The sequence below is a fragment of the Macaca fascicularis genome, chromosome 9 (genome assembly GCF_037993035.2).
Source record: "Macaca fascicularis isolate 582-1 chromosome 9, T2T-MFA8v1.1".
NCBI lineage: Eukaryota > Metazoa > Chordata > Mammalia > Primates > Cercopithecidae > Macaca > Macaca fascicularis.
In genome coordinates, this window is record NC_088383.1 from 52,459,437 (window position 1) to 52,471,727 (window position 12,291).

The 12,291-nt window shown below is 59.2% G+C and overlaps 1 protein-coding gene across 6 annotated transcripts in view; it reads right to left on the reverse strand.

Annotated features, from left to right (window-relative positions):
* Positions 1 to 548: 548 nt before the first annotated feature.
* The window catches only part of RASGEF1A (RasGEF domain family member 1A), a 70,083-nt gene continuing 58,340 nt past the window's right edge, over positions 549 to 12,291 (reverse strand). For 3 of the 6 annotated variants that reach the window (XM_005565042.4, XM_065520594.1, XM_065520593.1), the window contains exons 2-13: positions 11,840 to 12,043; positions 9,204 to 9,326; positions 7,782 to 7,919; positions 6,641 to 6,862; positions 6,155 to 6,229; positions 5,670 to 5,762; positions 5,089 to 5,191; positions 4,931 to 5,010; positions 3,998 to 4,189; positions 2,960 to 3,083; positions 2,460 to 2,532; positions 549 to 2,253 (exon numbers count right to left, since the gene is read on the reverse strand). In XM_005565042.4, the coding sequence (XP_005565099.1) occupies positions 2,229 to 2,253; positions 2,460 to 2,532; positions 2,960 to 3,083; positions 3,998 to 4,189; positions 4,931 to 5,010; positions 5,089 to 5,191; positions 5,670 to 5,762; positions 6,155 to 6,229; positions 6,641 to 6,862; positions 7,782 to 7,919; positions 9,204 to 9,326; positions 11,840 to 12,037 (1,446 nt within the window). In that variant the 5' untranslated portion in view covers positions 12,038 to 12,043 and the 3' untranslated portion in view covers positions 549 to 2,228. The remainder of the gene's footprint in view (positions 2,254 to 2,459; positions 2,533 to 2,959; positions 3,084 to 3,997; positions 4,190 to 4,930; positions 5,011 to 5,088; positions 5,192 to 5,669; positions 5,763 to 6,154; positions 6,230 to 6,640; positions 6,863 to 7,781; positions 7,920 to 9,203; positions 9,327 to 11,839; positions 12,044 to 12,291) is intronic. The other 3 variants (XM_074001496.1, XM_065520596.1, XM_074001497.1) reach the window with 2 other exon arrangements.

A 12,291-nucleotide genomic window follows, 5' to 3' on the forward strand; every position in this document is an offset into this window, starting at 1 on the left:
TCCTGCTTCTGGAGCCTTAGTTCTTTTCCTTCAATTCTGGAGCTCTCATGTGCCCCCCAGTGAACCCCTCTTCTCTGTTACTCTTGAGTATAACTCATGACACCAGAAGCAGCCCCTCCAGACCTGCTTTCTGCAGGCTGCCCTGCAGGATTGTGTCCAGGGGTTCCCCAACCTCCCCTGCCCCAGAGAGGCCATCTGACTCCTCTGCAGTCACACAGCCCATACAGCCTAGCTTAACTAGGTATCCTGAACTTACGTGACCATGCGACCATGCAATACAGTAGCCAGTGATATCTTTTTGGAGCTCACATTGAGGAAAGTAGGACTAAATGTGCCTCCTATAGCTTTTTTCGAGTCTTGCCTTATCCAGTGGAAAACCCTTTGTCAGAAAGTGTTGCCAACTGGAGACAAAAGTCCCTTGCCCAGTCCCTCCTGGGAAGGCCACAGCAGGCCTGGCAGCCTCACCCTCCTCCCTGCCCCAGGGGACCCACGTCTCCAGCCAGCAGCAGGGCTGCCCCCTCACCATATACACATAGCAGGCAAGGGAGGGGAGTGACGTGTTCTTTTATTGAAGCAAGTATGTCCAGTCACACCAAAACTGACATCTTGCATTATGGTACAGCTTCATACTCAGAGTTCATCTTAAATACCAAAACATCAAATCAGGGTATGTATCAAATTGGGAAAATAAAGTAGCAAACATAGACACTGTTTCAAGTAGGTACTAGAACTGATCACCCGTGAAGTGCACGTGGATGTGTACAGAAACCATTCTAAGGCTGTATTCCAAATATATATTCTCAAGTTTTAAGCCTTTCTCATCTCAAAGACATAAACAAAGCAATATGTACTATCAATATACAATCTGTACTAGCTAGAACCTCAGAAAGTGCAAACACACTGTGACAATACAGTGGAACTATTCCTGCTCCACCCAGGACCAGAGAGGCATGGGCAGCGGGCCTAGGGCTGCCTCCTCCCCAGGCCCAGCCTCTCCCAGTGTCTTCAGGCTCTCCCAGGAGCTTTGGGAATTGGGACCTGGCCCATCCTCACCCAGGCTTCCCCATTAATCAAGGCTCCTGCAGAAGGCGGGAATGCAGAGAGGGACGAGGGTGCGGAATTCCTGCGAGGGAGACGGTCTGCGTGGATGGACCTCACGCTTTCTGAAGGACAGCTGTCCTGTGCCATGGTCAGTAGTGCCCAGGGCTCACACCAGGAAGTCAGACATGGGAAAATGGAGTGTGCTCCTCTAGCTGGATGTAGAAAACACCTCTCAGTATTGGGCAGTTTTATCTGAATGAGCTCCAGCAGTATGGCCTGGCGAATTTTGTTTCTAATTCCAGTTAGGGGCGCTGCCCACCCAGGTGGGAGGAGGGCTGTTGGCTCCCTCCCCTCTGTAGGTAGGTTTCAAGACTAGCTCTAAATGTCACCACCCTGGAGTCAGCCGTGTATTTTTCTTCATCACAGCTCAGTGTGTCTTTCCGTCGCAGCCCAAAAACCTGACAACTCCATGCTTCCCTCCCTTATTTTTAGATTTCCTGCTTTCTAAAATGTAGTTGAAGAATGATTTGCTGGACACATTGTCACAGAAAATATGCTGCCAGGTGCCCCCTGCCCCTCCCTGACCCCACAGATCCCTGAAAGGAAAATGAAAATGTAAACTTTGGACAGCCTGTACTCAAAGGCTCACTTCCAGAAGTGTGCGGACGTGACCTCCCAGCCACCAGCCCTCCTGAGGGCAGGCGCCCAGATGGAGTGGGACTCACCGCAGCCCGAACCACAGAGCAGGAAGACCAGACCCCAGTACCCTCTAAGGCACTAACCCCGACGTCAGAGACACTGGCTGGAAAGGCGTCCGAGCAGGCAGGGCTCACGTTGGTTTTGGTTGGGTTTTTTAAAATATTTTTTTCATAAGATGTTAATAATCAAAAGTAGAAAATAAAAATCTACATTTCATTAGAATAAGATGTTATCATGGATGCCATCTCCCATGATACTCTCCCCTCTCCCTCCCCAAAGCAGGGCCCTGCCCTGTTATTTAAAATAAACAAAAAAACTTTGTAAGTGCCAAAGGTTGATGCATGAAATAATTACCATTTTTTTTCTCATAAAAGTTATATACAAAATGGACCCCAACCAGTGAGGCCTCCTCATCTCAACCCACATCAGTCGAAATTTAAACCCAGTTAGTGCGCGTGCTTCCTCTGGCGTCACGGGCTGCATCCGCCTCAGGCTCTGTTCAGGAGGGTGGTCCTAGAGGGGGACAGGGGACAGGCAGCACTCAGGCCCGAGCAGGGCAGCGGGTCTGAGCCATCCTCAGCCTCCCACCAAACATGTCCGGCAGCCCCGCACCAGGGACGCGGCAGTGCCCGGGCCCCCTTTCCAGGAGGGTGACCCTTGTGCCCACCCTGAGTCCTCCCTCTTCCTCACAGACTCCCATGTCGCTGGCACTCTCCTACCTGAGGGTCTTCCAGCTGTCTTTTTCCATGTGGTTCTCAGGACCCTCACTTTCAAAGGAGGCGACGAAGAGAGCTGAGAGACAGCAAAGTCCCTCAGAGCCTGCGTCCCCATGCAGTGTCTGCCTGAACCCAGCTGTCCCTTCAAGGGTGCGGCCCAGGACAAGGGGACAGTGACCTCTGGCTGGGCGGAACACAGTTCTCTGCTGTGTGGGGCTCTCAGGCTGCCTGCTGGGGACTCTAGGAAGGTTCCTCGTGTTGCAGCTCCTGCCCTAACCCCATGTGACCCTCTCCAGTGGCCACTGGAAACTAAGTCTCTTGTCCTTCTCTTCCATCCATCCCACGACCCACCCTCATGCACACTCGCCCATGCGAGCAGAGCCAGGCCTGTGTGGCATGGAGCAGCCAGCAGGCCACCTCCCAGGGCAACCCCAAAGGGCACCGGGCCTGGACAAGGAGTCAGGTGGGGAGGGAGGCATGCTGCGTTGGGAGGCAGCCCTCACCTTCCTCGCTGTAGATGGGCGCCGTGAGCAGGTAACTCTGAATCTTCTTGTCCTTCTCGAAGGGACACTCTACCTGTGTCCATGTCATGAACTCATGGATCTGTCTGGAGATCTCCCAAAATTTCTGAAGGGAGCAAAACCAACTGATGTTCATCTGTCACCTTAAGCACCAAACACTCGGTCAGGGCAGGGGACGCAGGTTTTGGCCTCAGTCTCCTGCCCACTTCACTGGTCCCAGCGAGATGGGACAGTGGCCCTGCATGCTGACCCGGTGGCCATGGTGGCATGCCATGCAGCCTCAGAGCCAGCAGGTGTCCCCCAAGGCCACTCTATCTAGCCCTCCACCTGGGCCATCAGGCCGGCAGCAGGGTCTCTGCCTCTCTGTGCAGGGACCCAAAGGAGGCCCTACTGATGACTCCAGCCTGAGGCAGGCACCCCATCCACACCCAGCCCAGTGGCGCCAACCAGAACATGTCATGATGTCCCTTCTCTGGGACCTTCAGAGGGATCCCTGCTCCTGCCCACCCCTCACCTGTGTGAGGTAGGCATCCGGCAGCCCAGAGCCGCCTACACCTGCCCTGCCACCTATGTCCCACCCTCCCATCCTCAGCAGGTGCCTTCAGGCCCACCGGGCAGGCTCTTCACTTCCATCTGGAATTCTCTGCCGCCTCCTTCCTACTCAAGTCCCTTCCTACCTAAACCCCTCCTGACTTCCAATCCCACAGGGGTGGACAGGGCTGTCTCCCTGTTGGGGCCAGGCTGGAACCACGGTCCTGGATAAATACAATTCCCTGTGACTCCAAGCTCTGCAACTAGGCCACCCACCCGGAAGTACAGACAGGCGCACCTCAAACCTCACAGTCAAACAGCACCCCTGACCCACCATAAGGCTTTTGGTCTTGAAGGCCCTTGTGAACCTCAGGCAGGGCTCAGGAAACCCACAGACCCTGACCCAGGGCTACTGCTGGCAGCTCCAGTAGCTCAAGACAGTTTCCACCTGGCCTGCCCTGTGCTGGGACCCCATGGGGCTGAGCTCACCTTGAAGTTAATGTGCCCGTTGGGTAGGTGGTTGGTGTGGATTTTGTGCAAGAAGTAGATGTCCTTAACGAAGAGGTTGAACACAGGGATGACAATCTTCTCACGGCTGCTGTTGGCCATCTGGGACCTCTGCGTGGCCCCCTGCAGGGCTGTGCGGTAGTTGCAGAAGTTGCTGGACGGGTCCATGTGATGCTGTGGGCACAGGGAGGACCTGGTGAGCATCACAGCCCCATGCCCCTCTGACCTGCTCAAGACACCCCTCTGCAGAGCAGGAGGCAGCAGACAGAGAAGGCACCTGCCCCCTGGGCAGCCTGGGAATTAGCACAGGGGAGGGGACGCCCAAGGTTGCCTGGCTGAGCTCTGGAGCCAGGGCTTCTGAGTTCAGGTCTCGGCATCCTCTGGAAAGCCATAAAGAAGTGTCATTGCCCTGCCTGCCAAGCCTGACCCCCTCGCCCTCCTTCCTTTGAGACTTCCCTTTGCTCCTCTACTTAGATCAGCATCTCCCAGACCTGATCAGCTCTACAAGACACATGCTTTGCAAAAATGGACTCTGTGATCACACACATCTGAGGAAGGCTGCAGATGATCCTGTCTGCCGGCCTCTGGGCCATCTAGACAAGCCAGGACCTGGAGACACTGACCAAGGAAAAGGCAGTGTCTTCCAACACAACCCCACTCTTGTCAAATTCTTGCTTAACCGCCTTCCACTCTGGAACTCGCCTTAGGCGATGCCGGGTCCGCCTGAAGTAACCGAGGACACCTTAAGTCCCCACTGCTGGAGGATGAACACGCCAGGCCAACTCAGCCAGCAGGTAGGTGCTGACCACAGGGAGAGGACAGCAGCTCCCCACCCCCACTGTCAGGGCCCCCTTCGAGCCGTTGCGGGACAAAGTGGGTGCAGCTCGCAGCTGTGACAGGGACTCAGGTGCCTACCTCCAAGACATCAAACTTTGCTGTCTTGACCTTGGACCAAGTTTTCTTCAGCCTCGCCACAGGACTGAGATTCATGCCAGCTGCAGAGGACAGCAGGTAGGGTCAGGGCTGGGGGGCGGGCCACACAGCAGTCCCACCCTGGGTGCCCAGTCACTCACAGATGATGGCCATCATGGAGTTGAAGTTCCCAATGTTGAAGCACTCCCGGGCCACATCAATGAAAAACTCCAACATGCGGGTCCGGTGTTTCTTCTTCACCACCTGAAAGGTGCAGGTGACCTCAGCACAGCGCTGCCAGGGCACAGCAGGAGCTGGGGCCACCGGGCAGAGGAACAGAGGGGCAGGGAGGACCTTGGGACTTAGCTTCTGGCCACAGTGGGCTGGTCCAGGTCTATGGCTGCGTCTGGGAGGCCCAGACATGCGCACAGCCTATGCTCAGGCTCCTCAGTCATCAAAGGGAGGGCACCATCTGCCCCAGAGGGCTGTGAGGGCCTGCAAAGCCTCACACAGGCAAGAAAAATGGTGCTGGGCATGGGGAGCACTCCATGGACAGGGTGTCTGTTGTCACTGAAGGAATCGCTGTATGTTGGGGTTGGGGGACCACCAAGGCCCTGACAATGCAACAGGGACTTCGTGCGTTCACTCTTAAAGTTCCATCATCTAACTTCTGGGGCAGGATCAGGGCCTCGCTGGGTGTGGGCATGGCAGCCACCCCACCATGTCTGCCGTCGGTACTTACCCGGCACACCTCAGTGGCCACGAGCATGCTCAGGCAGTTGAACCAGTTGTCGTAGGCCTCCAGGCTGTAGGTCTTAGTCAGGTCCCCTCGGCACTGGAAAGGACACACCAGGTCATAGGGGGCCTGGAGGACCCTGGCTGGACAACTCAGTCCCCACAGCTGGCCCTGGTCCCCAGCCATGGCTCAGCCTACACTGCAGCAGCCTCGATCATGCCTGCCTGCTCCTTGCTGCCCAGTGCAGGGCTGGTAGGCCAGGCTGGCTCCCCAGCCCAAGTCTGTGACCTTTCCCAGCACTCATCATCCATGACCAGCACAGCCATCTAAGGCCTCTTGGAGCAGGTGCTAGGAGGGCCAGTGCCACATCCATCAGGGCTCATGGCCCAGCACTCCAGAGGCACTAAGTGAGGCCCACACCCACCCTGCATGGAGTGCAAGTGCCAGGCAGACAGGGCTGGCAGGGGTGCCACGGGCCTTGGCCCACTTACCCTGTGGTTGTCCAAGGAGTCCATGTGGCTGACGATCTGCATCAAGTCCTCAGGGTAAATGCTGCTGACCCTGTCCTGGGGTGGAAGACAGCAAAGGGAAGGTGACAAGCCTCCCCTGGAGAAGGGACAGCACTGCATAGGCGTGGGCACAGGGAGAGGAGGAGCTGCCCAGGGCATAGGACCTTCACCTCCTCCCAGGCCAGTCCTCCATCCTAGGGCCACTACAGTCCCCACTGCAGGACGACGCTGCTCCAGCTCCTCCCACTGACACAGCACTGCTGTGCTCCTGAGGATGTGAGTGCCAGGCACAGAGGTGCCCGCCACTCAGATGGACACACACCTGGCATGAAGTGTAGCAGCTGGGACTGGCAAGCGGGCTTCCCTGATGGCTCAGTGTGACTAGCAGGGGCCTGCAGTGCTGTGCTGAAAGAGGCACTGTGGTCCCGCAGCCCCCGCCCCCTAGTCAGGGCATGAAGCAGCACTGACCAGCTCAATGTGAGTCAGCTGCTGGGCCAGCACCAGGGGGTCGCAGCACACGCCCAGGATGTCCTTCTGGGCGGCTGGTGGCTTGGTCTTGAGGATGGGCCCCTTGTCTACAGCCGGTGGTCGGAGCTTCTCGCGCAGTTCCTGGAGCTGGCTCCGGGCAGCCAGGGACAGCAACAGGCTCTGCGTCATCTGGGCAATGGCCTTCTTCACTGTGCCATTCTCCTGTGGGGTTGAGGGCAATAAGGGTGCCAGCATGGGCTGGCAGCAAGCCCACCACCACTGTGGGTAGGATCCATCTCACCTCCAGGGATGTGCCTGACCAATATGAGCCCACAGCTCCTATCTAAACCTCAGCCTTCAGGCCTTCAAGGACAAAGTGGGGCACAGTGTGGGCTCCTCTGAGGACTGCTGGGGAGGGGTCTCAGTGGGCTGTCCTGCTGCAGAACGAGGCTAAGGGCAGAGACAGGCTCAAGGCTGAGCTTTTGGGTCTGAAAAGCATGACTTTTTCAGAGGTGGCCCACTGAGGTGTTTCCTGCAGCAGGAGCGGCCCATAGAACAGTTCAAGGCATGGGAAAGGCTTCTGCCAAAGCCAGGAGTCTCTGCCCCCTAGGTGGGGGCAGCCTGGGATCCCTGGCTCCTTCTGGAGTACTCTAGGTGAACAGGAGCTGCTAAGCACTGGGAATGCTTCTACTGTGGAGGCCCAGTTGGCCCAGGCATCTCTAGTTTTCTCTCCACCAAAGGCAAGGGTGAAGACATTTGAAAAATGGGAGGCCTATTTAAAGCCTTACCCCCACCTCCTCTCACTAATCCAAGGCAGGCAGAACCTTACAAACTCTCAATAGGCTCCCACTCCAGGGACAAGAACAGCAAGGGCCAGGAGAGGGTCGAGGCAATGATCGCCAGGCCTGCAACTGGGCTGCAAGGTCCCTGTGTGCAGTATCATGAGTGATCCTGGCCCACTGCTGGACAGCTGAGCTGTCATCTGGGGGAAGGGAGGTTGAATGGGGCCACCCAGCAACTCTCCTGGGGGAGTAACATGGAAGGGGACCACATACAGAATTATCCCCGAAGCCCCCACCCTCCCAAGGGCAGACCCTGACACACACCCAAGGACCCTGACCAGAGCCCAGAGAGCACTCACCTCGTCGCACTGGGTGACACGGTGTGTGATGGCTTTCAGCTCAGCCATGGCCTTCTCATCCTGGAAGTCATAGGGGAAGGCCTCCGTCCACTCCTTCAGGAGCTGCACGATCTTGGCTGAGAAGGACTTCAGCTTAGCCTGGGGCAGCAGAGGATACGGAGTGAGGCCCCACAGGGCAGAGCAGAGGACAAGATGGCAAATTGTGCAAGCTTCCCACATCCCCGAGCCACACCCCAGGGCCTGTGCTGGGCACAGCCCCCAACTGCGTGCCACCTGCAGTTTGGCCAGACCTGAACCACCACAGGACTCCTGTTTGGTTCCTTCTTCCTTTCCCTTAAGTTGGCTTTCTTTTTCACTTAAATAAACTTATATTCAAAAAACCTACCCCATCTCTAAGGTGACAAAAAACTAATTCCATTTGCTATAATGAGAAGTCACCCATAAAAACAATACAGTAAAATAATCCAAGCCAAGCCATCCAGTAGAGGAGAGCTCCCGTCTGCCCCCCGCGGTTGAAAGCAGGGCGACAGCGCTGAAAGGGGTGTGACCCTGAGGAGAGGTGACGCGCCCCCGCGTCCTAGTCCACAGGCACGCACGACCCCACCCAGCACAGGGCCTAGAGCATGGGGACTGGCCCTCTTGGCTGAAACGACTTCGACCCTCTCGGAAGATGCCCGCGCTGCCTCAACCCCCATGGAGGGGGGACTGTGCCCGAGGCTCAGTCGCCGCGCCCCCATCCTCCAATCCCCTAGAACGCACCACGGGCCAAGCCCCTCCTGCGCCCACAAAGACTTTGCGCCAGCCCACACCAGCCCACTCAGACCGCTGGACCTCGCCCCCGGCTCCTGCACCACCTAGTCCGCCCACGTTGCCGGCTCGGGCCTCTCCCTCCCACCACGCCCCTAACCCAACCCACAGCTCCATCCCAGACCTCACCCCAGCCTGGTGTGGCGCCACGCCCCAACTCAGACCCGCCCACAGCCCCAGCCAGGCCACGCCCCAACCCTAGCCCTGACCCCGCCCCCAGGCCCCGCCAGCCCAGCCAGGCCATGCCTAACCCTAGCCCTGACCCCGCCCCGAGACCCCACCGCCCCAGTCAGGCCACGCCCCAACCCCAGCCATGACCCCACCCCCTGGAACTACCCTGGACCCCACCCTACAACCCCAGCTAGGCCACGCCCAACCCTAGCCCTGACCCCACCCCTGCCCCAACCAGGCCACGCCCCAACCCTAGCCCTGACCCCATCCCCTGGCCCCACCCTGGACCCCGTCCCACAGTCCCAGCCAGGCCAAGCCCCAACTCTAGCCCTGACCCCGACCCCTGGCTCCACACGGAACCCCGCCCCATGCCTCCAGCTCCTAGCCTTGACCTCACCTCCCGCCCCCTGCCCCCGCCCTTGCCCCAGCCAGGCCCCAGATCACCTTTTCAGGCCCAGCCTCCAGCTGCTGCTTCTGCTCCACACAGATCTGCCCCACACGGGCCAGCAGGTCATGAGGGGGCATAAAGACCCGTGAGCTCAGGAGAAAGGTGAAGATGTACGTCCTCTGAAGGCAGGAGACGGCGAGAGGGCGGAGGGAGGGTGAGGCTCGGTGGAAGCAGGCCCCCCGGGGGCTCACCGCGCTGCTTCACCTGGCCCGGCTGCTTCCCAGGCCCAGCACCGCCCGTCCGGCGACCATGCCTTCGCCTGCCCGGTTCCCTTCGCCTTGCAGGCCCTTCCTCCTCTTACTGCTACCTCGGCCCTGCCTACCTAGGAGGCACAGCTCGAGCCCCGCCTCCCAGCAGCTCTCCGAGGGCTCCTAGCGGCCTTCCTCCACTGGGATTCTCCCCCTCTCTGCCCAAGCCACCATAGGGCTAACCCCAGCCTGGGACGTTGGTAGGGCTCCATGGGGCTCGCTGCGCCAGGATGCAAGCCAGTTGCTTCTTCAGATCCTCGTGGGCCGGGCTGGAGGTCAGCGGTGGGGAGGGTGGGGGATGCAGGGAGGTTGGCACAGGAGCGGCGCCTATCGGGAGCAGGGCTGATCCATGGGGCGGGGCCTCATCAGCAGGGTCGAGGCCCCATCAGCAGGGGCGGGGCCTGAGAAGCAATGGTGGTAGGGGTCCCTGCACTCTCTGACCAGCTCTGGGCCTAGACCCTGACTCCCAGAGCAGGGCCCCTCCATACCACATCCACATGCCCTCCATCGAGATCCTCATGGGCTGGGTTCTTGGGCCTTTTGTCTAATGAGGGTCAGTGTCTGTGGGAACTTCACTTTGGCTCCTGCTTGTGGACAGGGTAGACTTGCAGGTCAGGGAGACTGCCTGGGACTCCCTAGAGGGACTCTGCCCCACGTGGCTGCTGCAGGCTGGGCTGCCCAGGAGCCTCTGCCCCTACTCCCAGCCCAAATAACCCAGTTTTTCTTGCCCTAGCCAGAAGCAAGCCAGGTTGTATTTGCTGAGAGTACAGGCCTCCTGGAGCAGGACTCAGGGGCCTGGGCTGGCACTGCCCACCGCAGCCCTCCCTAGAGCACCGGGGACTCCTCTAACATCCTGCAAACTTCCCACGCCCTGCCCCAGGCTGTGCAGCATGGGGACTTGGGGGGTCAGAGCCAGCACATCTCTCAGGGTCCACCTTCTAAGGAGACAACCAAGATGTGGAGGAAAGGCCCGCCATGGAGCTCTTGGCCAAGGGCAGGGCACCCAAGGGGAGAGCCTGTGCATCTCCAAGGAGGAGCACGGAGACCATGTGTGTGTGTTTGTGTGCATATGTGAGTGTGTTCAGCTACCCGTGCACATGGGGAACGGTGGGGTGGCAGGGGAGGGGTAGATGCTTGGCAGAGGAGCCAATGCCCAACTGGGCTCTCCTGCCCCTACCAGCCCTTTGTCCTCTCCTGGGAAGCTGGTCAGATCCCAGGGCACAGGGACCACACTGGGTGACCGCCAAGTTGGCTCCTCTGGGGTAGGCCTCTGAGAGGGGCGGCTTCTCCAGCTGCGGCATGAGGCCCATGTCCCATAGACGGTCCTGCCCTGGACTAGTTCAGGGCCTTGGGCCTCTCCCCTGGCTCTGCCCTGTGAGCACTCACCAGCCTGTCTGCACTGCCATCTCCAGCCCCAGCCAAACCCTGACAGGGCTTATGGGACGGACAGAAGGACAGATGGAGGAGGAGGAGAAGTAGGCAACAGAAAGGCAAGGCCCCCTCACCCAAAGCCCAGAAGGCAGAGGAAGCCTGGCAGGTGGTGAAGCCAGGCTGACTGCAGCCCCGTTCATTGGAAGCTAGAGGGCAGCATCCCTCCCGCCCACCTCCCTGCAAGCTGTCTAACTCCCAGGCTGACTAGCAGGGCAGGGAGGGAGAGGGGGTAGCATGACGTGGGCAGGACTGGCCCTCCCAGAGGGTAAATGCTCAGCTCACAAGAGGGAGCTGGCAGGCCCAGTGCCACCGCTGCTAAGAGACATCACCCTCCAGGGGGAGGGAAGCCACACTTGACAAGGGAACGCTTTCTGTTCCAATACTGTATCATGCCACCTTGAGGTGAAAAGGGAGGATTAGGGTTGTTGCCTAGGAACAGTCCCCGAGTCAGCCTGAACAGTGCTCTGCTGACAGGGCACGGCAAGCCGGGCCATCTCCTCTTCATTCTGGACCACCAGGGTTTATGTACAAACCAGCTTCCCAGCTCAGCCCTAGGCTCCAGGACCTGGGCTGGGCGTGCCCTCGCCAGGACCCCAAGTGCTGGCTTTGCCCTTTAAAACTCCTCTTCCTCCTTGGAGGCCCTGCTCAGAACTCAGGGCCTTGCTCGGCCCTTGTGTGTTTCTGCTTCCCGTGTCCCCAGGATCATCTCCTCCTGCCTGGGGCAGCAGCAGGGAAGTCACAGCAGGTTCCCCCAGGCCCCCTGCTAGCTGGGGGTGTATGCAGAGCAGAAGGCAGAGAAGGCCCTGGAGGTGGGCCTGGGCCCTCCACTGCCCTGCCCCTCCTGCAGCCCCATCCAGCTCTACCACTCTGTGGGGGCCTCCCTCCCACACCTGACATCTGCTGGAGCCCAGGTCACCCCATTAGTCTCACTCCACAAGGCCCCACGCACTCACATCGGGGTAATAATCCACTGTGGGAACAAGGTGCTCCATCAGGGCCTCCAGGGACCCAGAGATGAGGCGTCCATCTTGGAAGATGAGGTCCCCGGAGCCACCACCGGCCCCGCCTCCACGCTCCCCCATGCCAGGCTGCACCTGTCCACTACAGCTGGGCCCAAGGATGCTGGAGAAGACAACGGACGTCTGGGGCATAGTTTCCTGGGAGAAAAGAGCAAGGACATGAGGCATCAAAGGCGCCTCCACAGCTCCACAGACCCTCCTCCCAGGCAGCCCGCAGCCTGCATGCATGTGCACAGGGGTGCGTGGCAGGGGCACAGCAGTACTGGCAGAGGGCACCCCCATCCCAGGGCAGGGGCAGGCGGGCTCCTCAGTGGTCCCCCAGCTGCTGCACATCTGATCACTGTGTCTTCAGCTCCCTGCGGGCCAGGCCTCATTCCAGGGCCCTG